Source organism: Cervus canadensis, chromosome 23 (genome assembly GCF_019320065.1).
Source record: "Cervus canadensis isolate Bull #8, Minnesota chromosome 23, ASM1932006v1, whole genome shotgun sequence".
Taxonomy (NCBI): Eukaryota; Metazoa; Chordata; class Mammalia; order Artiodactyla; family Cervidae; genus Cervus; species Cervus canadensis.
In genome coordinates, this window is record NC_057408.1 from 17,792,943 (window position 1) to 17,819,540 (window position 26,598).

Consider the following 26,598-nt stretch of genomic DNA (forward strand, 5'->3'; position numbering starts at 1 on the left):
CCAACCCGCACGCACGGCACTGCGCTCCGGCCCGTGCAGCTCAGATCACCCCACCCCCCGACCCGAGAGTCAGGAGGTGGGAGCTCATGGGGACGCCAGGGTCGCGCTGCTGCCCGCGCCGGCCGCCTTCTCGCGCGGCCTGCTACCGGCAGGCTGATGCCCAACTGGCTACCTTTCCTTTTTGTAACCCCGCTCGCTTTAGTCCCTCAAATTCCTGAAACACGCGTGCAAACGCCTGTGGGCCCACGAGTAGCCTGCCAACCATCCCTGAATCCCCCCAGAGCTCCCCCAGACCGAGCGAGAAGAGGGGGAGCCCGCGGGGGTGACACCCAAGGCCCGGGCACAGAGCAGCGTGTGTGCACAAAGTCCGTGTACGAGCTAGGGCCGCCTGAGACCGGCCCGCCCCCGGCCCAACTGGACTTTCTCCCAGCCGTTCTGACTTCCCCAGGGTCTTGGCGCCCGTGAAAGCAACATCTGGAAAAGCCCGAGAAAGGTGGTCAGGAAGGCGGGGGGAGAGGCAGAGGATCGCCCACGGGGGAAGGAGGCGGTGCTCAATGGTCCGTTTCTGCGACTGGGCTGCTAATCCAGCCTGCCGTGTCCTCCCCTCGGCCCTGCAGTCCCTCGGCCCCTGGGGACTGCTTTTTCTGGAAGCAGAGAACCTGGGAATCACCTGACCCCCCCCCCCCCAACTCTTCTCTCTCAGGACCCTTTTCAAAAGGCTGGTTTTCTCCAGTGATAAACCATAGTTCACTTTGGCCTGATTTAGTTTCTAATAATAGTCCTAACTTTAAGATGTATGTTGGAGGGCTGTTTTGTTTTAGTTTGCTTTTTTTGCTGACCTTCAGGCAAATGGAAGTTCTGTTTTCCGTTCAGAAGCCACAGCATTTCATTTTTCTCTTTTGGTTTTTTTTTAAGTTCAGCCACTTTCTCACCCCCGCCAAAAACTTAGACACAAACCTAACAGCCTCTACCCACTGTTTACACTAAAACGTCTCTCTCAACTGTTCTGTCCTGGAGAAAGTGGGTTTACCCTTCCCGGTGGACCCGAGTCCCCCAGGGTCAGGACTCAGGTCTGCTTTGTCCCAAGGAGGAGCTGATCCCCTACCAAGGTCGCCTGAGAGGGGGCCGTTTTCTAACTGGTCCCCTCACCAGCACCCCCAGTGCCTTGCGTCTTGTAAATGGTTTGGAGCTATTTGCCAATTCAGCAGACACTCCTGTCTTGATGGAAATGTTTAGCTTGGCGCTTCCTCTCAGCGGCGGCGGGTGTGCTCGGGGCCCAGGCCTCCAGCCCTTCGAGCGATGCGGCCACGGGGCCTTTCTAATCTGGATTAGGAGACGATGCGGAGCGAGGCGGCGAGAGAACAGGGCCGGCTTTGTTCTGTCCTGGAGCGCCCCAGGCATTCCGTGTGGAGCAACTTCTGAATGGGTGGTGGGCGTACCTACAAGGCCCGCATTTCTCTGCCTTCCCCACGCGGAAAAACAAGCACAGGGCCTTCCCGAACAACAGGCCTAATGAGCTTTGACCAGATGCTCATTTAACTGGAGGGGAAGGCTGGGAATTCCCTCAGATTCTCAGATGGGCAGCCAAAGCCCAAGCCGGCCGGTGGGGAAGGCCAGAGCCTTCCGCCAGCCTTCAGCAAGGCAGGCGTGGACCTGCAGACGGGCTCTGCCTCTCACACCCCGCTCCTGTCTGTACGAAGGATTAGATCATGCTTTCTTGTTGGCCTAATTCTGCAGTCCTGATACATGCACCGATATTTGTTTAGTCGAAGGGCATCACCGCGCCTGGCGAGCTGTCTCTGAGCTGTGGCACCTTAGAATGTATTCTTTTGTGTAGGAAACAGGACAAATAATCACCCCCTATAGATGTCTTTTCTTCTTGTGAGAGAAAAGAAAGACCTTTTATTGACGATAGACCACTGACTGCTCAAGTAAAGAGATCTAAACTTTGAAAGACCCACATATTTAAAAAGCAGAGGTAAGAAATATGTGGGGGAAACTTTGATGGAAAGTGTCCAAAGATGTAAAATCAAAATCTCGACAACTTGTAAAACTTTTCTGACAGTAAAAGAGCTCGTCCTGTAAGCATTATGTACTGCTTACATTTAAACTTTTCTAAATTGGCATGAAATGGTAAGAAATATAAGGTATATGTTAATATACATCTTCCCTTGATTAAAACTACGTAGAAATAACATAAGACATCAAGGCCCTGACCCCCAAATGACGTTCTTACATTGAGTGTAGGGTCTTGAGCGCTTGTTTGCTGACGGTGAGGAAGTTCTCCAGAGCAGGCAGTCTTTGAAAACTGCAGCTGTGATGCAAGTGGGGCCGTCATATTTATTAGAATTGTGCAGGAGGTGGTAGCATTTAGTTTCTAGCACTTCCCAGAAGGATGTCTGCCCTTATAAAATATGAGTACTCATTACACATTGGCAGCCTTGGCAGTTTTCTTAAAATAATTTAGACAAAGTACTTCAGCGCTGATAAGGCGTTTCGAAAGGTGTCTCCAGCTTCCGCCAGAGCCCTGGCCCTGGTGGCCTCTCACAGGAGGCTAGTCACCCCTTTGCTCCAGGCTAATTGGGTGGTGGGGGAGTTCCGGGTGGTGGTGGCTGTTTCTAAGGGCGGGTGTGGGGTGAGGGTGAGGGGCTGTGGACCCGAGGCTGCACACAGGAGGGTCGCCAGCAGACTGTCAGTAGCGGTCTCACCATCACTGGCTTCAGGGCAGACGTTTATGCCATCCTTGTGACTATGAAAAAGTATCTTGAAACTCGGCAGGCCCTTCCCAAACTGTCCTGAAACATCTACGGTTGGAACTCTCAAATCCACAAGATTGCAAACTGGTTTGAATTAGGGGCTGCGCCCCACCGCGGCTTTCACTGCTTTTAGTCCTGCGGGTCGAGCCATCGGCGTGGCAGCGCCTCACGGAGCGGTTCCCGTGGCCCGGCGCCTGGAGAGAATCCGCCCCCGGCTAAGTTCGTAGAGGGGAGCAGAGATCCCCACCTCACTATACGGCTGGTCTTCGAGGCTACAGGGTGGCCCTGTCCCACCGGGGAAGAAACCAGGCCATCCCTCTTTCCTAAAGAAGCCTCAAATCTCCCCAAATGTCCTTCCTTTGTGGCTCTGACGGCCCTAACCTCGCCGGTCCCCTAGCCGCCTGCATTTGAACCGAGTTTCCACAGCGGGATCTGCTGAGCGGCAGCACCAGCGAAGGCCAAGTGCGCGCACTCAGCGCTAGAGAAGAGGAGACACCTATTGGCAAGAAGGCGCGCTCGAAATCAGGGCCGCTCTGGGGAAACACCAGGGGGACACCGCTTCCCAATCTTTGCAGCGCGCCCGCTGCGCGCCCGGCTGCCCGCGCCCCTCCCCACGAGCGGACACTAGACCGGCCTGCTCGCCCCTCCCCGGGCCGGGACACCGCAGGGCGCGGGCGGGCCGGGCGCGGACCGGATGGGCGCGGGGCTCCGGGTGCGGGGCCGCCCCCACGCCTCGGGGGCCGCAGTGGGGGACTGTCGCTGGGCCCGCTTACCTTCCTCTGCCGACTTCATGGTGCCGCCGGCGGGCGCCGAGGGCCCCAAAGTTTCCCCGCTCCCGCAGACTGCAACCGGAGGGCCGAGTGGAAACTTGGAAGGGACTGGAAAACTGGTACTTGGCATCCACGCGGCGGCGGCGGCGAGCAGGAGGAGGAGCGGGAGAAGTGGGCGCTTCGCGCTGCCGCCCGGGGTCGGGTCTCCCGCGAAAGGCCCCCTCTCCCCCGGCCGACGCGCTCCGGCCCGGGCTCAGCTCAGCCCGCGCGCCCCGGAGAAGTGTGGTGGGGGGTGTGTGCGCGCGTGGCAGAGCCGGGTTGCGGCCCCGGGAGCCCCGCAAGGTGGCGGTGGCCGGGGCTCGGAGATGTGCACCCGCGCCCGGGTCCCCGCGCCCGGCCGCCCTCCCTGGCGCGGTGACTGTGCCGGCGAGTTCGGAGTCTCTGAGTCTCGCTCTGACGCAGGGCCGCGCTCTGCCTCCTGCCTTTTTAAAGCTGGAAAATACCTCCCCCGCCTCCCCGCCGGCCCGGCCGCTCCCGCGCCCCCTCCCTGCCGTGACATCACGCCCCCGCCCGCCCGAGCCGGCGCTGGGCCCGGGGGACCAGCCGCCGAGCGGCCGCCCCTCCCCGCGCCTGGCCGCCGCTCGCCCGTCCCGCGGGGCGCATGGGGGGCGGACAGGGGCGCACGCGGAGAGGCTGGGGCGCACCCGGCGCGCGGCCCGGCCCGGACGCCTGGGTCCACGCGGGTGTCCTGAGAGAACCGCACTGCGCTTTAATGAGGGGGGCGGGGCGGGGCGGGGAGGGGGGCCGACGGGGGTGCCTAGAGAGCCCTGCATGCTGAAGTCATTATGTAAAATCGCAGGCTTCCCCCGCTGTGGAAATTTGGAAAAGCGCTTCCACTGGCAGGCCCGAGAAAGGAAATTCCCATCCCGCTAAATTACTAACAGATTGCACGGCAGTCCCGGGACGTGGAGTCACTGTCATTTTTCTTCTGTAAATATCTGAGCGACCCAGATTGCCTGTTGCACGGCTGGCTGGCGCGGGGCGGGCGGGGGGGCCGTGGAGAACCACGAGCCCCTCCCCGGGCTCCCAGCCGTCGCCCCCGGCCGGCCCCGAGGGCCGGGGCGGTTTACGGGCGCGACTGGGGTTTCCAGCCGACGGGGGCTGGTCCGCTCGCCTCGCGGGGGAGGCCTCTCCAAGCGGCCGCTTCACTTCACTCTTTCCTTTTTCAAGCCCTGCTGCTTCTCGGTGCAGCTCGGCGGCCAAAACGGGACCATATTTTCGTGTTGGCCTTGGATGGAAGGGACGGAGTGTTGGGGCGGTTAAAATGTCTGGTGTATAAGAATCATAAATCTATTGCACGACAACCTATGTGGGTTAAAATAAACCCAAAGCAGAAGACGTGTCTGCCGCGGGGACCAGGAGGCCTGCGGCCCGCGCGTGGGTGCCCCCAAAGGACTCCACGCCCGGCACCCGGGGAAAGGGGGGTGCCACGCTTGATCCAGTGGGGGTGTTGCCCTGCCCTCGGTGCGACATTAAACAACAGGAAGGCGCCCGGCGCGGGGATGCCCACGTCACCACCGCGGTTGTCGGTTCATCCCAGTGGCGTCGGCCCAACTGGGCGCAGGTCTCCCCTGGGGGTCTCCCCTGGGGGTCTGGTGGGGGTCAGGACACTCCTGGTGCCACTACTTGTGGGTCAGCGCCCGTTCTGCGAGCCGGCCCGCCAGGCGCCTCGAGCCCCAGGCAAAGGGCGGGGAGGACCCCGCGGGGACGCAGTGGCTGGGGCTGGGAGACCCCGCAAAGACGTTGGAGGCCCGAGGGGGAACCCCTCGAGCTTGCTGAGGGGGGAGGGTCGCGAGGACGCCGGACGGAGGGGGGCGGGGCGGGGGGGGGGAGAAAGGGGGAAGGGAAGCGGAGACTGGGGGGGCGGGGACTCGGGGGGGCGGGACGTGCGTCCGGAGCTGGCAGCCGCCAGGGGGCGCCCCCGCCCCTCCCCCTGCCCCCTCCCGCCCGCCTCCCTCTGCAAAGATGCGCCGGTGAGTCCCCGGCCCCGCGGCCTACGGGCTCGGGCTTTGCCTGGAGAGTTTGCCGGCGCGAGGGCCCGCCCCGGAGGGGAACGGGCCGGGAGGAGAGGCCGAGTCGTGGCGCGGAGCGAAGGGAGGTCTGGAGAGTTGTGTCAAAAGGAAGGTTGAAAAAAAAAAAAAAAGGAAGGTTGACTCTCGCCCCCTCCGCCCTCCCCTCTCAGGATTTCAGGGGCGCGGGGCCGTTCTGCGGCCCCGGAGTCCGCGGGACCCCTCGGGCCGGGAGTGCCCTTCGGCTGCGGAGGGCCGAGCTGGGGGCCGTTGGCCGCCGCCTCCTCCTCTTCCTCCAATGAATAATTTTCACTCCATCCAGAAAAGTTCTTTTCCTGTCTGCTCTCAACGCGCCCCTCATTCCCCCGCCCGGGTGACGGTGTCCCGTCTGTTTCCCTCTGTTTAATGCCGTTGCCCGGACCACGGTGGCCGCGCGCCAGGGCGCAGGGAGTCCCGGAGGCGGCGGCGCAGCTCCGCGGCCAGCGCGCCCCCGTGTCCGCCGCGGGCCGGCCCTGCGGCCACCGCGGGGCCAGCGGCCCCGGCCCCGCGCCCGCGGCCCCCGGCGCCCCTTCCTCCTCTCTGGGTCCTCCGGCCGCTCTCGAGGTGTGTTTATAGCTGCTACTAGGAGAGACGTTACACGGGTTTTATTTTAAGAATTGGTGATGACTAACGAAGTTAAAAGGAGCTTAGGACAGAAAACAAGACTATTTTTAGATTACTGTTGTTTCTGTGGATTATTGGGGCAAATACACCCAAAGAGGCTTACCATTTTCGAAGTCCCTTTAGTGCCAAATCCTTTCTCCTGGTGCACACTTGGGTATTCATCCTCCCTGCTCAATATTTGCTAGAGACTTTGTAGTCGTTGTTGCTCCCACTTTTGTGTTCAAGCACAAGTGCTATGGAGACGACACCCTCAGCGCCCTTGGCGTGGGGACTGGCTTGGGAGGACCTGGGAGGCACTGGTCTGGCTGGAGCTGCCCTGAAGGGACTGCTGTGTCCCCTGCCCTGGTAGCCCCGCTGGGGACCCCTTGGTCCCACTTCACAGCTTCTGCACCCCCAGCCTGGCAGGGCCTCCTGAGCAGCTGTGGCCGCTGTCCACCCTTTCTTCCTGTTCCCTGGTCGCACACCCAGGTGCCACTTCTTGCTCATGAAAATCACCTCAGACATCTGTGAGTTGAATGTAAATGCTTTTGTTCTCACCAGGTCCACATTCAAGCCCTGGCAGTGCCAATTTAAAGTTCTCCCGTTTGGAGCCACTTTGAGCATGCAACTCTTCTAAAGGGCAGGTGCGCATTCCTCCTGCAGCACCTCTGAGCAGCCTGCAAGAGGCTCACAGACTGAACCAAGTGTTGGCAGACATGCTTGGCCACATGGGCATTGAGCCAAAGGGTAGAGATAGGCATTAAGTTAAAAATCAGAATTGCGTGCATGTTAAGTTGCCTTAGTTGTGTCCAACTCTGTGCAACCCTATGGCCCGCCGCCCGCCAGGCTCCTCTGTCCATGGGGATTCTCCAGGCAAGAATACTGGAGAGGGTTGTTGTGCCCTCCTTTAGGGAATCTTCCCCACCCAGGAATCAAACCCTCATCTCCTTTGTCTACCTGCACTGACAGGCAGGTTCTTTACCAGTAGCACCACCTGGGAAGCCCAAAAATCAGAATTAGGAAGAGTTTGTTTACTTCTTAGTAAACTTAGCTGAGGTTCTTTTAAAAAGCCATTGATAGCAAACCTGCCAGTTGTGCCTGAAGTTGAAAAAGATGGGTCTGCACACCTGTGAGTTCCCTTTTCTGTTAGGGGTGTCCTTAGAGGTCCGTACATTTCCAGTTTGGAGGTTCTGCTCTGAGATTTTCCCTGTGAAGTCGCTCTTTAATCCTCCCCTCCTCCCTGAGACAGTGCAGGGGCTTCTTCATCTCCGGACCACCCACTCCAGGCATCCTACCACCGGGTCTAAAACTGCAGTCCTCAGCCAGTCAGTGTCAGCACGGCCAGGGCTGGTCAGCACCCAGGCCGAAGACTCAGCACGGCGCCTTCCGCCCTTCGTCTTCCACATGGAAGCAGTCGCCCTGAGTCTCAGCAGCAGCTCCTCTGGGACAGCAGAGAACATTCTCTCTGGACAGCATCTCGCATGACTCTGTGTGTTCTGCCGCGCTTGGGTGGCATGTCCTAAGGACGTCCAGTGGACCTTGCTGGCTTACCACCCTGGACTCAGGTCTTCTGCTTCATGGTTGGTCTTCTGCCTGGTTGTCACACCCATGATTGAGGGTGGGGTCCTTCCTGATATCTCCGATTATTGCTGCAGCATTGCCCCTCCCTTCCTCCCATCAGCTTCTGTGGCATATATTCTGGGCCTCTGTGGTTAGATGCACATATATTTATAATTTTTACGTCTTCCTGATGGATGGGCCCTGTAATCGTTATGAAACATCCCTCTTTGTTTAATGACATTTTTTTTGTGTTAAAATCTATTTTATCTGACATTCATACAGCCGTTCCAGCTTCCCGAACTTGTTCTTTGCTTAATATATGTTTTTCCACTTTAATCCACTTGTGAGTCTAAAGTGCACCTACTGTAGCCGGGTTCAGGTTGGATCACATTTTCTTTTAATCAGCTTGTTAAATCCATCCACATTTAATGTTAGTATTGATATCGTTGGATTTATATCTGCCATTTCATTTTTCTTGTTTTCTATTTTCCTCCCATTGGTTTGTTCCTCTGTTCCTCCTTTATTGCTTTCTTTATGTTAAGTGAATGTTTTCTAAAGTAGCAAAATGAATTCTTTAGTGCTTTTTACCCCTTTTAAAGTTATTTCTTTAACGGTTGTTCTAGGATTTACTACATACATATTAACATCACAATCAGCTTCAAATACCTAGTAGCTTAATTTCAGTGACATACATAACCATTAATCCTATGTGGGTTCATTCCTTTCTCCTCTTTTTATGGTAATATGTTAACAAATGGTGATGCTGCAGACCCAGCGGGGCTCTAGTGTTCCTTTACCACCTGCAGGCGGTCCCTTCCTCCCAGCTGTTTCACCCACTTCCTTGGTTCTGGTGAAGATATTACACATGTCTTATATTTCCACTAATTATAGGCCTGACATTACATTATATCTGTATTATTTTATACAATTGCTTTTTAAACCAGTTATTGGAACAAAGGAGGAAAATATACATTTGTACTGCTTCATAAAATGACGTACTTACCTTTAACAGCACTGTTTATTCATGTGGCTTCAGTGTCTGTCTGGGGTCACGCGCTTTCTGCCTGAAGAACTTCCTTTATTTCTTGTAAGGTGGGTCTGCCAGCAGCAAGTTCTCAGTGTTTATCTGGAAAAGTCTTCATTTCACCCTCACTTTTGAAAGGTAGTTTTGCTGAGTATCGGATTCTTGGTTTGCAGTGTTTTCCTCTGAGTACTCCCGTGTGTTGCCCACTGTCTTCCAGCCTGGGAAGTCTCCCCTGGGGCAGGTGAAGTGACCTTGGGATGTTCGCCTTGTCCGCGACCCTCAGTGCTCTCACGGTGATGCAGGGTGAGGTCGTCTCCATTGAAGGGGAGGCCAGAGGTGGATTCCTGGGCCCACCCGAGACCCTGCCTGTGGGCTCCTCACCTGGGGGGGGGCTGCCTCCTCTCTGCCGCTCTGCGTCTGCTTTGCTGTGGACTCAGCCGCAGCTGGGACCCCAGGCCGTACCAGAACCCCAGCTGGCCCCGGGGTCTGTCCTGCTCTGCAAGGCCCACGAGGGCCTGGCGGCCTCCGAGGCGGACGCAGGTGGGGCAAGGATGCTCCGCAGAGCAGTCTCCTCACGGTTCCCCTCCGTCCTCTTGTGGGATCCCGCGTGGGCTCCTGCTGCCCTGGGCCCCTCCCGGCAGCCTCAGGCCAGGCCTGTGTTTCTGAGAGCTGAGGGTGTGCGGAGCCAGTGGGCACTCCACACTCACCATGTCTGGGCATCTGCTCTGGCCACCGACCTGGCTGGAGGGAACTAGGGTCCTCCTCTGCTTTCTGGCGAGCTTCAGGGTTTGCACCTGTGAGCTCACTATGCTTTCCTTTTGCAGAATGGTAACAGTAACAGTTTTCCGGATGGCAACCCTTAAATTCCGCAGCAGCCCAAGGTGAGCAGTTTTCCATCCCAGTCTCCGGCTGAGGTTGGCTGGGTGGGGGGTGCTCTGGGTCCCTTTATTGTTCTAATTGGCTTTGGTTTTGCACACAGTGTTTTCAGGGAGGTGGGCACAGGACCCTGGGCACAGGCCAGCGCCCCGTCCCTGGCCCAGGGCTCTGGCCCAGTGTGGGAAGAGATGGAATCCGCCCATGGCTTGGGTCTGCCGAGCTTCCCAAACTATTTTTAAAGTGTTTTTGGTTCAATAAAGCTCTAAACAAGTTTTGCCAGGCACTTTTTCCATTAATTTTTAAACCGGAGTGAATTTCAAGGGAAATTTAATCCATGTGCTTCTGATTCATTTACACTTAACTCATGGAGATGCCGCGTTGAACTGTTTGATGTTGAAGCAGAAGGCAGCTTTTTACAAGCCCGCTTGGCCTTTTTTCCTTCTTGGAAACAGGAAGTGGCATCTTGCCAAAGTGTAAATGGACGGGAACCCTCAGGGAAGATGCTGTTTCAAGCCCACACCCTAGAGCCTGGGGCTGTGGCAGGGCTGGGCTGTGGGGTCCCAGGAGCTGCAGCGGGGGCTCCAGGCAGGGGCCATGGGCCCAATGCCCCTGCACACCCCCAGGCTCCCCTGCATTTGGGCCTCTGGTGACCAGACAGCAAGAGACCCTATGCTGTACTTGTCTGCTTACAACTGGTGTGGACACATGCAACACAGTTCACTGTCAACACACAACACAGTTCACTGTCAACACACGCAATATAAGTTCACTGTCAACACATGTAACACAGTTCACTGTCAACATACAACACAGTTCACTGTCAACACACGCAACACAGTTCACTGTCAACACACGCAACACAGTTCACTGTCAACATACAACACAGTTCACTGTCAACACACGCAACACAGTTCACTGTCAACATACAACACAGTTCACTGTCAACATACAACACAGTTCACTGTCAACACACGCAACACAGTTCACTGTCAACACACAACAAAACACAGTTCACTGTCAACATACAACACAGTTCACTGTCAACACACGCAACACAGTTCACTGTCAACACACACAACATAAGTTCACTGTCAACACACGCAACACAGTTCACTGTCAACACACAACAAAACACAGTTCACTGTCAACACATGCAACACAGTTCACTGTCAACACACAACAAAACACAGTTCACTGTCAACACACGCAACACAGTTCACTGTCAACATACAACACAGTTCACTTTCAACATACAACACAGTTCACTGTCAACACACACAACATAAGTTCACTGTCAACACACGCAACACAGTTCACTGTCAACACATGCAACCCAGTTCACTGTCAACACACACAACACAGTTCACTGTCAACACACGCAACACAGTTCACTGTCAACATACAACACAGTTCACTTTCAACATACAACACAGTTCACTGTCAACACACACAACACAGTTCACTGTCAACACACACAACATAAGTTCACTGTCAACACACGCAACACAGTTCACTGTCAACACATGCAACCCAGTTCACTGTCAACACACACAACACAGTTCACTGTCAACACACGCAACACAGTTCACTGTCAACATACAACACAGTTCACTGTCAACATACAACACAGTTCACTGTCAACACACACAACACAGTTCACTGTCAACACACACAACATAAGTTCACTGTCAACACACGCAACCCAGTTCACTGTCAACACACGCAACACAGTTCACTGTCAACACACGCAACATAAGTTCACTGTCAACACACGCAACACAGTTCACTGTCAACACACGCAACACAGTTCACTGTCAACACACGCAACACAGTTCACTGTCAACACATACAACACAGTTCATTGTCAACACATACAACACAGTTCACTATGGAAACAATAAGTGTGTGCTTCACTGGCATCAAGTACGTGCTCACAGTCGCCATTGTCTGCAAAGTGCTCTCATCTTCTTAAGCCAGCACGCGGCCCCTGAGGACTACCAGCCCCACCCCTGCCCACCGCCCCTGTCTTCGAACCTGCATGCTAAGCTAAGCCCAGGCCCCTGTGTGGGTGGAATCACTCAGTGTTTGTCCTTTTAGAACGGCTGTTTCACTCGGCAACACGTCCTCAAGGTTCATCCGGGTTGTTCCCGGCCAGCGCTCCTCCCTGTTGAGGCTGACTCAGAACCCGTCGTGGGCAGGGACCTGCTTCCCTCCCTGCTTGTCCGTGGAAGGGCGTTTGCGTTGAGTGCACCTTCCCACCGGCAGGAAGGTGCTGGCCTGAGCACGGGTGCAGATGCCCCTAGAGACCCTCCCTCTGGCCTCTGGGTGACTGGCCCCTTCAGGGGGTCTCTGGCCCACATGCTCCAAGTCAGGCTCCTCCAGGGACCCACAGTCCATGCTCGCTCTGTCGATGGCACTGCAGTGGCTGCTCTGGGCAGGTGCTACCAATGTCCTGGAGGATGTGAGACCTTCCAGCTGGCGGCCTCACACGCCTCGGGTCTCTCATCCCTGCTGGCAACGGCTCTGTAACCAGGCCCGCCCCTCATCACTGCTGTTTAACGATGCATGGACCCGCATCCTCACGTGGTCCTCGTGCAGCGTCCTCCGGATCTGGCCATATGGGGCCCCGAGCTGTGGGCAGTCCCTCCTGGGCAGTGTGACGGGGGGCTCTGGACGCCCTGGGTCCCAGGGCAGCAGCGGGAGGTCTGCAGCCGAGTGGCTCACCCTCCAGCCTGGCAGCTGTGGTTACCGAAATGCCTTTAGGTCCCCCCCAAACTTCCCAGCTGGGCACCCACCGAGCATCCACCTTCCTGTTTCCTCCTGAGGACCCGGGGGGCCCCCGACCGAGGGCAGCGTGTCCTGCTGAATGTTAGGGTCACATGGTGGGGTGTCGGGGTCTGTGTCGCTGACCACACTGGGCGTCCTTCCCCCGTAGAGGCCGTTCAGCCTCCAAGTACCTCATCCAGATCCAACCAGCCTGAGCCCGGCCCCACGGTCCCGGTGCCCCCCCACGCCCTCCCCCACCTGTCCACCATCTGCCCCTCGTGCGGGCATTCAGATGGGAAGGGGTGGCGGCAGTCAGGATGTCTCAGCAATTGTGGGGGCAGAGCCCGTGGCCTGGCATGTATGCCTGCGGGGTGTGCCTGGTGGCGGGCAGGAGGGTTCCAGCACCCAGGCCTTGCTAGTGGAGGCGGCCACCTGCAGGGTTGTGGGGGCAGCCCCTCATGTCCTGGGAGGTCCCAGTGACAGGCTACTCTCCCAGAGGTGGTTGGTGGTGGCGGGGGGTGCAGGGCCAGATGGGGACCCCACAACCCTGCACCCGGCTCGGGCTCCAGGGGTGTGGGGACCTCAGGGCTCACTGAGAACAGCTGAGGGGAGCAGCGGGAGGCTCCCTTCCCAGAGTCCCTGACACGCCCCCAGGGTCCTTGGCATTGGCACTGTGACCCCTGAACCGAGCCAGGCCCATCCAGTCCACTGGGCGTGGGCGCCTCGCCCCCTGGCACCCCCAAAGTGAGGCCAGAGCTTCCTCCAGGACTGGCCTGGCCCTGCGCTCAGGGGGGCGAGTCGTGTCGGGGGCGAGTCCATCTGCTCTGTGACTTCGGACATGGGGAGCTGCCCAGCTGGAGCGGGGGCCTCACGGGGCTCTGGGGCCAGAAGGCTGTGTCCCAGTCAGTGAGATGTCACCCCAGTGAGGGGAGTGGGCCTGGGGGTGCAGCTGCCTTCCGCTCCTGTTTGGGGAAAGCAGTAAGAAGCACAGTACCCCTTCTCCCTGGGCGACACCCCAAAGGCGTCATCATGACTGCAGCCTCAAGACACTCAGAAGAACCATTCTCCTCGGTGGCGACAGTCAGGGCCGCTCGGGATGAGTACGTCAGGGCAAGTGGACGCCCGTGTGGCCAGCACCCCCTGCAGTTGTGCCCAGAAGCCCTCGACTGTCTAAAGTGTGAGGCTCCCCGCCGCTGCTCAGGAGTCTGGCTTCTCTCAGAGCCGCTCCCCGGGGGTGGGTGACTGGGCCAGGTGCCGGGCAAGGGACGTGAGGACGCAGCCCAGACCCGACACCGGCCTCATCATAGAATCAGAGCCGCGTTGGCTAGGCCAGCCGGTCTCTGCACCTCCAGGTCGGAAAGAGCGTGGGAGCCCTGAAGCGATGTCAGGTCACTTTGAACAAACAGCATCCAGGCTTCAGCGACCTCTGCGCAGCGCCCAAGACCGCAGGACGTGGGCTCAGACCTGACAAGGCCGTCCCAGATGGCCCCCCCTGCCCCCGGTGACATGGACGCAGACACGCAGGGGCCGTGGGGAGACAGCGGGGGCCAGAGGGGCTGGCCCAGAACCGGGGTGGACTCTGTCCCTGCATTGGTGGGCGCGCCTCTGGGCCCAGCTCTGCAGGCCGCATCTTAGGCCGCGTGGGTCAGGGCCCCGGGCTCTCACGGGCCTGCCCGGGAGGACCCCTCTGGCTCTGCCGGCCGTGGGCGCGGGCTGCGTGACCAGGGCAGGGGCTCCGCTGCCCAGGGACCCGAGGCCCTGCCCCCGGCCCCCTCCTCTGCTTCCCTCGCTGCTCAGAGGTCGTGTCCGCCCTTGGCTCTCCCTTCAGCCCTGACCGACTGCCTGGCTGATGGGTGGATGCAGACCTCTGAGGGGCCTGAACAGGGTCCAGATGGACAGCCAATGTGGGCCCAGACTCTCCTTGGGAGCCCTGACCTCCTCAGAAGAACCACCGCGGCTCGTGGCCCCTGGCAGAGCGTCCTGTGACCCGGGCCGGGGAGTGCCCGCCTGACCCCATCACCCTGGCTCAGACCCTGCCAGGGCCACGGCAGCTGCTCGCCCAGCTAGCAGAGGGGACGGAGGGGTCGGGCAGGGACTCGGAGGCCCCTCCCCGCACTGGCCTCCCTGAGCCGGGCGGGCCCCCAACCCTGAAGACAGCGGGGCTGGGCTGTGGAAGGGGCTGGGGTCGGCCTTTCCCTGCGGCAGCCATGGAGCCCAGGCCTGGGAACTGGCTTGAAGAGCAGGGAGGGTCTCTAGCTTTACAATCACGTGGCTGAAAGACTCGGAAAATTCTGCTTTTAGGAAAAGGGTACAAGATCTCGGTCCTCCTGGGCCCCAGGGTTCTGCCCACCCAGAGTCTCCTGGCCACCAGGAGGGTGGCGGGCCGTGGGGCTGCAGGTGGAGTCATCCCGGGAGAACCAGGAGGTGTTGCCTGCACTTTACCATGAAGGGGGCCCTGGGCCCTGTCTAGAGTGGATGCCGCGTGGACAATGAGGCCGTGCATGAAGGCGGCGAACGCATGAAGAATCCAGCCCAGACCGCTGACTGACCCCAAGAACCCAAAAGTTGGGCCGACAGCCACGGCTGCATTCCTTAGCTTCTAGCGCCACCTGCTGGAGCCCCCCGGAATTACACCTGCTCTGCGCGGAGCAGAATTACAGAATTACACCTGCTCTCACCCTGAGCCCAGCCAAGCACGGCCCGCTGAGGGGCTCTGGGATCACAGGGAGCGACCACCGCACCGCCTCCTAAGGACGCAAACCAGTGCCACCTGCCTGTCGTGTGGGGCCCTTCCCGGCAGCTTGGGACGGGGACACCAGGAGCCGTCTGGACTGGGGGTCAGGCCAGGGTTTAGCGGGAAGTCGGGAAGCACAGTGCTTGTGCGGATGGCCAGCTTCCCTGAGTCTAAATTGCTCCAGCAAAAAGGGCTTTCAGGAGAGCCTGCAGAGTGCACCCGCCCAGCAGCAGTGGGGGCAGCCTCCCCGGGACCCCAGGGTCTGCCTGTTTGGGGGCCACAGGACCGTTTGCCGAGTGAGAAGCTGAGTGTGCGAGGGGCTTCTGACTGACGGCCTTTCCTGTGGGGACCCGGCCGGGGACCAGAGTCAGCAGCCGGGGGTCACTTGTCCTCCCTGGGATCCAGCCCTGGGCAGCAGTCACACCAAGGGTCCCAGCACATGCCGCCAAGAAGTGCCCTTTGAATGAGAGGACTTGGAGGACGCCTGGAGGAGGAAGCGCTCTCCCACGGGAACATCGGCGAGGGATCCACAGACCACCCGAGCACCAGGAGCCAGAAGCAGACACGGACACAGGCGAAAGTGCGCTACAAACATCAGAAGGACGGGAACAGGTGAACTAACAGCAGAGCCTCGGGACATGCATGTAGCTGCCAGGGGCATGAAGAGGCTGTGCGGGCGCCCAGGACTGGGGTGTGCCTGCGGGAGGCGCAGGGAGGGTGTGGCAGACACGGCCTGGACAGAACGAAGGCTTTATTCTGGTGAAGAGGGGCGACTCTCTGTTATGACATCAAAGAAAGAGCCTGAATGTTAGTTGGGAAGTTGCAGGACAGTAAATAAACTTTGTCTCAGTTCCCAGAACAGCAGAGAATGATGGTGCTTTACAGTAACGGCTCATATTCATGGAAACTCAAGCTGGTGCTACATGGAAATTAAACTTTGAGAAACAACAAAAAGGGGACGAAAGGAAATCCAGCCCCATGAGGACAAGGGGGGAAGTCCATGGTGCCTAGGCAGGACGTCCACGGCGCCTGGCTGGGCTGCCTGGGCCCTTCTGGCCTCACACGCTCTCAGCAGCTGTGGCACTCTGGACAGTACGGCCACCAGCCGAAGGTGCAGGGAGGGGCTAGGAGGAGAGCTTGGAGTAGCTGGGCGGGGACAGCTTCCGCTTCAAGTACTTCAGGACATAGAGAGGGAGGCAGCTGACCACGGTGATGGCTGACACTTTCCACACGAAGGTCACAGTCGTGATAAAGGCAACGTCTGTGGGACAGAAAGCCCGAACAGGTCTCAGGGTGCTGGGGTTGTGGTCCCCCTCCACCTGCACCCAGGTTACCACAGAGGCGGGCCTGGCAGAACCTTGGGGTCTCTGTGAAGGCACCGTTCTGCCTGCACCCGGTGAGGGGTTCCCAACAGGAGGCACGAACCCCGTGTTCAGGGGCAGATGCACGCAATGTGGCCTGTGGTGGGTCGGACCCTCTGGGCCTGTGTGGAATCAGCAATCCGTCCCTGCGAGCCTGCCCCCATGGGTCCTGCTGTCCCAGGGGAAGTGCCAGGCCGACCTCCGGCCTGGCGGAAGGCTGTCCTGATGCTGCCGGGGAGAGCCGCGTGGGAACCTGGCCAGGCGGTTGCCTTCAGGACGCGCCAACCCTGCAGGCTGTGGGCAAAGCTACCTGTAGAACCACAGACAGCGTGTGGCCCGGGAAGCAGAGGCCCGGTCTGCGCAGGGCTCACAGGGCCTGGGCAGTGTGGGCACGTCATGAAAACCCGGCTCAAGCACAACAAACTGGAGGCCTGGTGCTGCGTGCAAGATGGCCCGGACGCTCGTCGAGGGCGCGTGACGCCAGCCCGTCCCCTCTGACGAGTGCAGGAGCCGGGCCCTGGGCCCAGGAGGCGCCTCTGCAAGTGGATCAGGCCAGACTGTCTCCGGGGAAGGGCCCGAGGCAAACGTCTCCCAGACGGGAAACGGGGCTCTCCTCAGTCAGGCGTCTCCAGCAACGGCGTTTGGCTACCTGTCTACACTCAAAAGAAGTGACTTAGCTTCGCCCACTTGAGAAAGCGCTGAAAGACCCAGCCCATACCTGTTCTCTGGGAACCACGGCTCCCCCTGGGGCTCGGTCCCAGATTCAGTTTCTGCGCTGGGCGTCCCCCCTGTGCTCTGCACCCCGCGTCCTATCCTCTGTCCTCCATGCCCGCGTCCTGTCCTCTGACCTCTGCAGCCCACGTCCTGTCCTCTGACCTCTGCAGCCCGCATCCTGTCCTCTGACCTCTGTGCCCGCGTCCTGTCCTCTGTCCTCTGTGCCCGCGTCCTGTCCTCTGTCCTCCACGCCCGCGTCCTGTCCTCTGACCTCTGCAGCCCGCGTCCTGTCCTCTGTCCTCTGTGCCCGTGTCTTGTCCTCTGTCCTCCACGCCCGCGTCCTGTCCTCTGTCTGCACCCTGCGTCCTATCCTCTGTGCCCGCGTCCTGTCCTCTAGGACTCTGTGCCCCGCGTCCTGTCCTCTGTCCTCTGTGCCCGCGTCCTGTCCTCCATCCTCCGCGCCCGCGTCCTGTTCTCCGTCCTCCACGCCCACGTCCTGTCCTCTGTCTGCGCTCCGCGTCCTGTCCTCTGTGCCCGCGTCCTGTCCTCCGTCCTCTGTGCCCCACGTCCTGTCCTCCGTCCTCCGTGCCCGCGTCCTGTCCTCTGTACTCTGTGCCCACGTCCTATCCTCTGTGCCCGCGTCCTGTCCTCTAGGACTCTGTGCCCCGTGTCCTGTCCTCTGTCCTCCGCGCCCGCGTCCTGTCCTCCGTCCTCTGTGCCCGCGTCCTGACCTCCGTCCTCCGTGCCTGCGTCCTGTCCTCTGTGCTCGCGTCCTGTCCTCTAGGACTCTGTGCCTGCGTCCTGTTCTCTGTCCTCTGTGCCCCGCATCCTGTCCTCTGTTCCTGCGTCCTGACCTCCGTCCTCCGTGCCCGCGTCCTGTCCTCTGTCCTCTGTGCCCGCGTCCTGTCCTCTGTCCTCTGCACCCCGCGTCCTGTCCTCCGTCCTCCGCGCCCCGTCCTCCGTCCTCCGCGCCCCGCGTCCTGTCCTCTGTCTGCGCCCCACGTCCTGTTCTCTGTCCTCTGCGCCCACGTCCTGTCCTCCGTCCTCCGCGCCTGCGTCCTGTCCTCTGTCCTCCGCGCCCCGCGTCCTGTCCTCTGTCTGTGCCCCGCGTCCTGTCCTCCATCCTCCGCGCCCGCGTCCTGTCCTCTGTCCTCCGTGCCCCGCGTCCTGTCCTCTGTCCCCGTGTCCTGTCCTCTGTGCCCCGCGTCCTGTCCTCTGTCCTCTGCGCCCGTGTCCTGTCCTCTGTGCCCCATGTCCTGTCCTCTGTGCCCCGCGTCCTGTCCTCTGTCCTCCGCGCCCCGCATCCTGTCCTCTGTCCTCTGCGCCCGTGTCCTGTCCTCTGTGCCCCGCGTCCTGTCCTCCGTCCTCCGTGCCCCGTCCTCCGTCCTCCGCGCCCCGCGTCCTGTTCTCTGACCTCTGTGCCCGCGTCCTGTCCTCCGTCCTCCGCGCCTGCGTCCTGTCCTCTGTCCTCCGCGCCCCGCGTCCTGTCCTCTGTCTGTGCCCCGCGTCCTGTCCTCCATACTCCGCGCCCGCGTCCTGTCCTCTGTCCTCTGCGCCCCGCGTCCTGTCCTCTGTCCTCTGCGCCCGCGCGTCCTGTCCTCTCCTGTCTGTCGCCCGCGTCCTGTCCTCTGTCCTCTGTGCCCGCGTCCTCCTCTGTGCCCCGCGTCCTGTCCTCTGCGCCCCCCGTCCTGTCCTGTCCTCTGCGCCCGTGTCCTGTCCTCTGTGCCCCGCGCCTGTCCTCTGTCCTCTGCGCCCGTGTCCTGTCCTCTGTGCCCCGCGTCCTGTCCTCCGTCCTCCGCGCCCCGCGTCCTGTCCTCTGTCTGCGCCCCGCGTCCTGTCCTCTGTCCTCTGCGCCCGCGTCCTGTCCTCTGTCTGCACCCTGCGTCCTATCCTCTGTGCCCGCGTCCTGTCCTCTAGGACTCTGTGCCCCGCGTCCTGTCCTCCGTCCTCTGTGCCCGCGTCCTGTCCTCCATCCTGCCGCGCCCGCGTCCTGTCCTCCGTCCTCCACGCCTGCGTCCTGTCCTCTGTCCCCCGCGCCCCGCGTCCTGTCCTCTGTCTGTGCCCCGCGTCCTGTCCTCCATCCTCCGCGCCCGCGTCCTGTCCTCTGTCCTCCGCGCCCCGCGTCCTGTCTCTGTCTGCGCCCTGCGTCCTGTCCTCTGTCCTCTGGCCCGCGTCCTGTCCTCTGTCCTCCGCGCCCCGCGTCCTGTCCTCTGTGCCCCGCGTCCTGTCCTCTGTCCTCTGCGCCCCGCGTCCTGTCTCTGTCCTCTGGCCCGTGTCCTGTCCTCTGCGCCCCGCGTCCTGTCCTCTGTCCTCTGCGCCCCGCGTCCTGTCCTCTGTCCTCTGTGCCCCGCGTCCTGTCCTCTGTCCTCTGCGCCCGCGTCCTGTCCTCTGTGCCCCGCGTCCTGTCCTCTGTCCTCTGCGCCCGTGTCCTGTCCTCTGCACCCCGCGTCCTGTCCTCTGTCCTCTGTGCCCCGCGTCCTGTCCTCTGCGCCCCGCGTCCTGTCCTCTGTCCTCTGCGCCCGTGTCCTGTCCTCTGCGCCCCGCGTCCTGTCCTCTGTCCTCTGCGCCCGTGTCCTGTCCTCTGCGCCCCGCGTCCTGTCCTCTGTCCTCTGCGCCCGTGCCCTGTCCTCTGTGCCCCACATCCTGTCCTCTGACCTCTGCAGCCCGCGTCCTGTCCTCTGTCCTCTGCACCCCGCGTCCTGTCCTCTGTCCTCTGCGTCCCACATCCTGTCCTCTGCACCCCATGTCCTGTTCTTCACGCACACATTTGGGGGAGGGGGTGGGCGTGCGGGCCCCGCCCTGAGAGCCTCAGCACTTCCAGCAGGAAGAGGACCAAGGAGACCGCGCCCGTGGGGAGCCCGGCCCAGCTCTGGGCATCACTACACGGAGTTCCATCTTCCCGCAAACTGAGCTGTGTGCTGTGAAGCTGTCAAGCTGTCTGCAATCAGTATCAAAGATCACGCAGCACAAGCAACAAGAAAAACATGTAAAAACCAGGAAGAGACAGTTATTCAGAAAACAATTCCATGGTAACTTACCAAAATATTCATTGAGAAAAGCGAGCGAGGCCACGTAGCAGCCAAGGCTGAGCAGCTCGGCCACGACCATGAGCCAGTGCCACGTCCTGACGGTCAGCGCCACCATCAGCAGCTCCGTGAGCACCAGGGCCGTGAAGGAGATGGCCACCACGTGCACGAACTCGGACTCGAAGAGCACCAGCGCCCCGAACATGAGGATGCCGCCTGGGAGAGAGCACAGCCTTCCGCTGTGGGCTGGCGGCTGCGTCACCGTGAGGCTGCTGCTAACAGACAGACCGCGCCGACAGACACGGGCCTGCACGGCCTGGGGGGGCTAAGTGGCGCCGCATGGACACTCTGGACGTGCAGGGGCTGCAGAATGTGGGGAGCCCTGCCTCCCCAGCTGGTGATCACACCCTGGTGTCCCCTACGGGGTCCAGCCACAGCCCACACTCTCCACGGGCACCTGTTTCTCTGGGATGCCACGAGGGCTCCTTCCAACTACAGGATCCCCATCTCGCCACCTCCTGCCACCACACCAAGAAAGCAAGCCACTGTGTGGGCCAGATGCTGTCATAAGGGCTGATTACAGTTTTCAGAATTGTCATTTCTTTAAAACCAGGTTGGTCTTTAGGTGACCTGGACCAGTAAGAAATGCCAGCCCATGCTGCGCTGGGAAGGGGCCTGCTGGGCCAGCTGCTGGAGATCGATTCGCAAGATAAACAGAAGGTGATCTTCAACCGCAGACAAACTGTGGAGCCTGGGGAATTTAACCAGCAGGCAGAACACCACTGCTAACAGAAGGCAGGGCAGCTTCAGCCCAGGAGAGGGGTCTGCCTTACCTTGGTAAATGCTGACCAGAACCCAGACGAGGAAGGTCTTGAAGGACAAGGCTCGCCCCTGGAGAGACAGGGGAGCAGCTCTATCAATGGAGCAGCACACATGTCTCCCAGCGGCCGCGTGCGGGTACCTGTGAAGACCCCAGGCCCCCGGCCCACCCAGGTACGAACCTGGCCGCTCCAGGGGATGGGAGGTGGCCCCCCCCTCCTCACAAGCACAGTTTTACGCAGAGCATTGCAGCTGCCCCCCTCCCTGGGTCTAGCGGGCCGCACCTTGGTGAGGTCCTTGTACAGCTCCGGGTAGAGCATGGCCATCTCCGGTTTCACGTCCTGGTCCAGCACCAGTGAGAACACGGGGAACATGGTGTAGACGGTCGCATACCTGAAGGAGAGCAGGGAGGTGACCCCAGGAGCACACCCCTTTCACCAGAGGCCAAAGTCAAACCCTAAACAAAACAAAAACAAGTTGGCAACAGAGCAGAACCTGTCCTAAAGCACTGGAGCGAGGCCTACAAGCCACAATGCTCACAGGCAGCGGAATCCAAACTTTCGGTTTTAATTAAAGCTTTTTAATTAAAACTTTGAGACTGCTGCAGACGTCAGTAGAGTTATCACAGAAAACCCAGACAGACCCCAAGGAGCCGTTAGCTAGCTTCCCCCAGTGGCCGCATCTCCAGAACTGCAGCCAGTCTCAGCCTGGGAGGCCACCGGGGGCCCTGGAGCCCGCCTGTCTCCTGCTGCCCCGCCGATCCCCTGGCGACTGTTCTCCATGTCACAACCACTGTCCCTGCTGGCGACAGGCTGGTGTCACACAGTGGGCACCGGGGGTCTGGCCTCTCGCTCAGCTGGTCCCCGGTCCCTGGCTCTGGGCAGGGCAGTTCCGCAACCCCTTCTCTGCAGTGCGCCTATGTCAGCCCGTTCCTGGTTATTACTAACACAAATAAAGCGGCTACAGTCTGCACAGCGTTTTTTTCCTTTGTAAAAATAAGTGTCACTTATTTCAGATGGGGGTGTCAGCTAGGTCCGGAGGTCCAGGGGTGCAGGCAGCTGTGTACTTCGTTTTAGAAGAAGTCACTGAGCTCGCCACAGTGCCCAACGCCATGCCACTGCACGCCCCCCATGAGGAGCCAGGCCTCCGATTCCTCACCAGAGTGTGCTTCGGCCACAGGGGCGGCAGCCCTCCGAAAGGTCGGGGCGGGGGCGGGGGGGTGCATGGCGGTTGAAATACGTGCTTCCTGGGGGTGACAACACCGACCCCCTCGCCATGGGCTGCTCTGCCGTCTCCTGACCCGCAGCGTCCCCACCGCGCCCTCCACGCCTGTCTGCTGTCCAGTTGGCTCCAGACTCCACTTACAGGGTCTGCCTCTGATTCCTGCGTCAGGCTTGACGGGCACAGGCTCTCTGCTGTCCTCAAAACCTCTAAAGACCGTTGCTCGTCTCCTTAGCACTTGGGTCCAGAGGCCGAGGCACCCAGCCTGAGCCTGGCCCACACCCTGCAGGGCTGACAAGCCCAGCCCAGGCTCCGTGCCCCTGGTGACCCTCACATCCGGGCCTGAGAGGGCTCCGTTTTTCTAAAGTGTGTCCATGAAAACCCTTCTTCTTATGTCAGAAGCTTCTCTAGCTTTTTGACCAAATTAAGGAAAAGATCATCACCACCCCTATGACCAACTGACTCTGCTGAGGGTGGTCTCCGGTGGGCGGTTGGTTGGCTGACCTCCTCCAGGGCCACAGCCCCCTCCTGCCAGCTTGCCCCGCCCCAAGTCCCGAGCCCCCTCCGGCACCCAGGCCAGGCCACCCGCATGGTCCTCGGGTCCGCCCCTCACAGCCCAAGCCTTCGTCCCTGGTCTGCAGGGACACGACTCAGTGGATCTTCCGAGTCAGCTACTGGGCGTCACGGCTTTGCAGGACCGTGCTAAATAGAGGAGGGGTCTTCCTGTAGCAACAGGCACACAGGGAGGTGAGGGCCGTCGGGCCAAAGGTTTACTCTGTTTCTGGGCTGCTTTCCCACTGTGCGCTCCAGCTGGGAGCTGTAGAGGCCCTGGAGCCCCCTTCTTGCCAACACCTAGTGAGGCCTGTGTTCTTAACTCAGCTGTGCTCCCCTGGGAGGCTTCCTAGTGGCTGTCCCAGGATGTCAGGCCTGTCCCAGCGCTGTCTGCCCCTGTTGTCTTTGCCGCTAACTTCACGTCCTGCCAGAAAGAACCGTGTCTGGCCTGGAGGATGTGGGCCCCAGGAAGGGGCTGCCCTGCTCGGACACAGTGTAGCTTCCCCAGGAAACCAGTTTCTAAGGAGAACAAGTGACAGTGGGATCGCCAGGGGACAGACGGAGAGGGGCTGCCTCCCACGCTCACGTGTGTGATTGTCCTGACGCTGACCAGGCGGGAACTGCTCCGGCTACAGCCCCCCAGGTTCCCGGGGACCGTCTTCCCGATGTACGGCCGCTGTGTGTGCTTGGACGGTCCACTTACCCGACCATGAGGAAGCCCTGGTACAGAGGAACCGACGCGAAGTAGAAGACGGAGGAGAACACGGCCTGGAGGGAAAGAGCAGTGACGCAGTCCCTGTTCTGGTGCTCAGAATGCGAGGCACCAGAGAAGCCACGGCCCACCGTCCTGCAGGCGGGCGGGGGCGGGGGCAGGGGCGGGGGCGGGGGCGGGGGCGGGGGCGGGAGGGGTGCTGGGAGTGGGCAGGGCCGGGGGCGAGGATTGGGTGGGGTTGGAGGCGGGGATTGGGGTGGGGCTGGGGGCAGGGCAGGGCCAGGCGCACCTGCATTGTAGAGATGATGAGGCCCCGGTGCATGACGAACTGGCCGAGCGCCGCCGAGCGCTTGTAGCTGCTGCGGCCGTGCACCATGAGCAGGCGGCCGACGTGCTTGAACCGAGTGATGGAGAAGTCGGCTGCCAGCGAGGCCTGCCGCCCCTCCTGCAAGGGCGGGCGGGGTGCTCAGGACCAGCTGAACCCACCGGGCAGCGACACGCTGCTGGGGACGGGCCTGCGGGGTGCGTCCGACCCACAGCTCCTGGGAGCGCAGAGCGGGCGGCACTGTGCGGGGCCCCTGCCCACGGGAAGCCCACTCTGGGCTGAGGAGCGGCCGCTGCTCCCAGGACCTCGGGGAGGCCCAGCTCCAGCACTGTGGGTGCTCCAGGATCTTAAGCAGGGACCTCGGGCGTCTGCAAGCCAGTCCTCGCAACCTGTCACCTCAGCTGGAGCCGCCCCACCCACCCCACCACGAGCAGCTGCAGGTTCAGCTGTACCAGACACTCGACTGTGGGCCCAGGAAGCAAAGGGGCTGGGATCCTGTGCGTGCTCCGTCTCTCTGGGTGTTTTCATGTGAGCTCAGAGGACAGACTGGCCCGGGCACCCAGTCTCGGCAGGTCGTGACTGTCCCCACCTGACCTTTAGGGAGCTGCTCCCGCAGGGCGGTGGGCCCCGCCTCGCCCCCCTCCCCCCGCATGTGCTGGAGCCCCCGGGAGCAGGTGCGGAGGGGCGTGGGGGGGCAGGGACAAGGCTCGCCGCACCTTCCCCTCGATGCCGATGCCGCAGTCTGCCGCCTGGATCATGCTCACATCGTTCCCTCCGTCACCTGAGGCAGGGAACAGGGTGTGAGGCGGGGGCGCCTCCCTCACTGACAGCAGACGGGGTCCGGCCGTGTGGGGACGCTCACCAATGGCGCAGGTGCGCCGGCCTGTGTGCTGCTGCAGGAGCTTGACGATGTGGGCCTTCTGGGTCGGGGAGCAGCGGCAGCAGACCACGGCCGGGCACTGGCAGGCCAGCTCCACGAGCTCGTGCTCATAGTACTTCAGGCAGACCTGGGGGAGGGGCGGGCCCGGGCCCACAGCCAGGGGCAGACAGGACGCGCAGCTGGGAGGCCAGGGCTCCAGGGCGGCCTCTGCCCAGCCCGCCTCCTCGCCCGGCTGAAAAGATCTTAGTTTCTGGTCCCATGGGACACTTTGATCCCTAGCTCCCTATCTTGGCTGGGAAAATAAAGATCCCCCAAAGCTGCCTGAAGGCTGCGGGGCCCCACAGCTGAGCTGCACACTCCGAGTCACGGCGGTGGCTCTGCCGTCCAGGCCCCATGTTCCCAGGCAGTTCTGAGGGGCCACTGAGCAGGCTTGGGAGGTGCAGAGCCCAGCAGCGTGGGCGGCAGGCTCTGTGACCATGGCCGCCAGCCCCTCATGGGTCCTCGGGGAGAGCTGGAGACACAGCACCACCCGCAGGCACACGGCCACAGAGGGCACGGCTGTCCCTGCTGCTCCCCTGGGGAAGTGTGAGTGCTGCCCCCATCCTGGCCAGCTGGCCTCAGCGTCCCACTGACAAGGGCTGGGTCACAAGAGGACCCACCACTTCGCCCAGACTCCTAGGAACATCTGCGAGAACCGTGGGCAAACTGCAGAGGGTGTGGGTGCCTGGCACCCCCTTGTCTGGGTAACTGTGGCTGCCAGGCCCATGAGCAGAGTGAGGAGAGGGGACTGGACAGCTCCACGAGGCGCCCAGGGCTCTCCGGGGTCCCGGGCCCCTGCTGGACGCCTGTGTGTAGGTGAATTTAGATCATGACGTGGGGTTCCAGAGCCAGGACTCGAGGGCGGCCACGCTGCTAACACGGAGCAGGCTCCAGGCGCCTGGAGAGGGACTGAGGGAGTTGGCGGCAGAGCGGAGGTAAGAGCCGTGTGGGCCAGGCTCTCACCGCAGCACAGCGGCCACCCCTCGGGGCCCACCCCTCATAGGGCTGCACGTGGCCTGCTGAGAGCAGAGACCCAGAAACAGTGTCGACCAGCAAGGCAGCCTGGCAGGTACACCTGCAGAAGCCCACAGGCCGCCAGACAGGCAGACAGGTCTAGGGGCAGGGCGAGCCTCACCTCCACGGAAAAGGACAGACAGACAGGTCTAGGGGCAGGGCGAGCCTCACCTCCACCGGGAAGGACAGACAGACGGACAGGTCTAGGGGCAGGGTGAGCCTCACCTCCAAAGAGGACAGACAGACAGGTCTAGGGGCAGGGCGAGCCTCACCTCCACGGGGAAGGACAGACAGACAGACAGGTCTAGGGGCAGGGTGAGCCTCACCTCCAAAGAGGACAGATAGACAGGTCTAGGGGCAGGGTGAGCCTCACCTCCATGGACAAGGAGAGACGGACAGGTCTAGGGGCAGGGTGAGCCTCACCTCCAGAGAGGACAGACAGACAGGTCTAGGGGCAGGGTGAGCCTCACCTCCATGGGGAAGGACAGAGAGACAGACAGGTCTAGGGGCAGGGTGAGCCTCACCTCCAGGGAGAACAGACAGACAGGTCTAGGGGCAGGATGAGCCTCACCTCCAGGCAGAAGGACAGACAGACAGGTTTAGGGGCAGGGCGAGTCTCACCTCCACGGGGAAGGACAGACGGACGGACAGGTCTAGGGGCAGGGCAAGCCTCACCTCCAGGAAGGACAAGACAGACAGGTCTAGGGGCAGGGCGAGCCTCACCTCCATGGGGAAGGA

General features: G+C 61.0%; 2 protein-coding genes across 5 annotated transcripts in view; both read right to left on the reverse strand.

The window, feature by feature from the left end:
- Positions 1-3,803, reverse strand: part of NFATC1 (nuclear factor of activated T cells 1) — a 57,111-nt gene extending 53,308 nt beyond the window's left edge. The window contains exon 1 of the mRNA XM_043443710.1: positions 3,530-3,803. Within this exon, the coding sequence (XP_043299645.1) occupies positions 3,530-3,656 (127 nt within the window). The 5' untranslated portion in view covers positions 3,657-3,803. The remainder of the gene's footprint in view (positions 1-3,529) is intronic.
- A 12,130-nt stretch (positions 3,804-15,933) lies between these two features.
- The window catches only part of ATP9B (ATPase phospholipid transporting 9B (putative)), a 162,077-nt gene continuing 151,412 nt past the window's right edge, over positions 15,934-26,598 (reverse strand). For all 4 annotated transcript variants that reach the window (XM_043443762.1, XM_043443763.1, XM_043443764.1 and 1 more), the window contains 8 exons: positions 24,790-24,934; positions 24,644-24,708; positions 23,892-24,047; positions 23,594-23,658; positions 21,402-21,510; positions 21,132-21,189; positions 20,311-20,514; positions 15,934-16,458 (listed from right to left, as the gene is read on the reverse strand). In XM_043443762.1, coding sequence (XP_043299697.1) covers positions 16,322-16,458; positions 20,311-20,514; positions 21,132-21,189; positions 21,402-21,510; positions 23,594-23,658; positions 23,892-24,047; positions 24,644-24,708; positions 24,790-24,934 — 939 coding nt within the window. In that variant the 3' untranslated portion in view covers positions 15,934-16,321. The remainder of the gene's footprint in view (positions 16,459-20,310; positions 20,515-21,131; positions 21,190-21,401; positions 21,511-23,593; positions 23,659-23,891; positions 24,048-24,643; positions 24,709-24,789; positions 24,935-26,598) is intronic.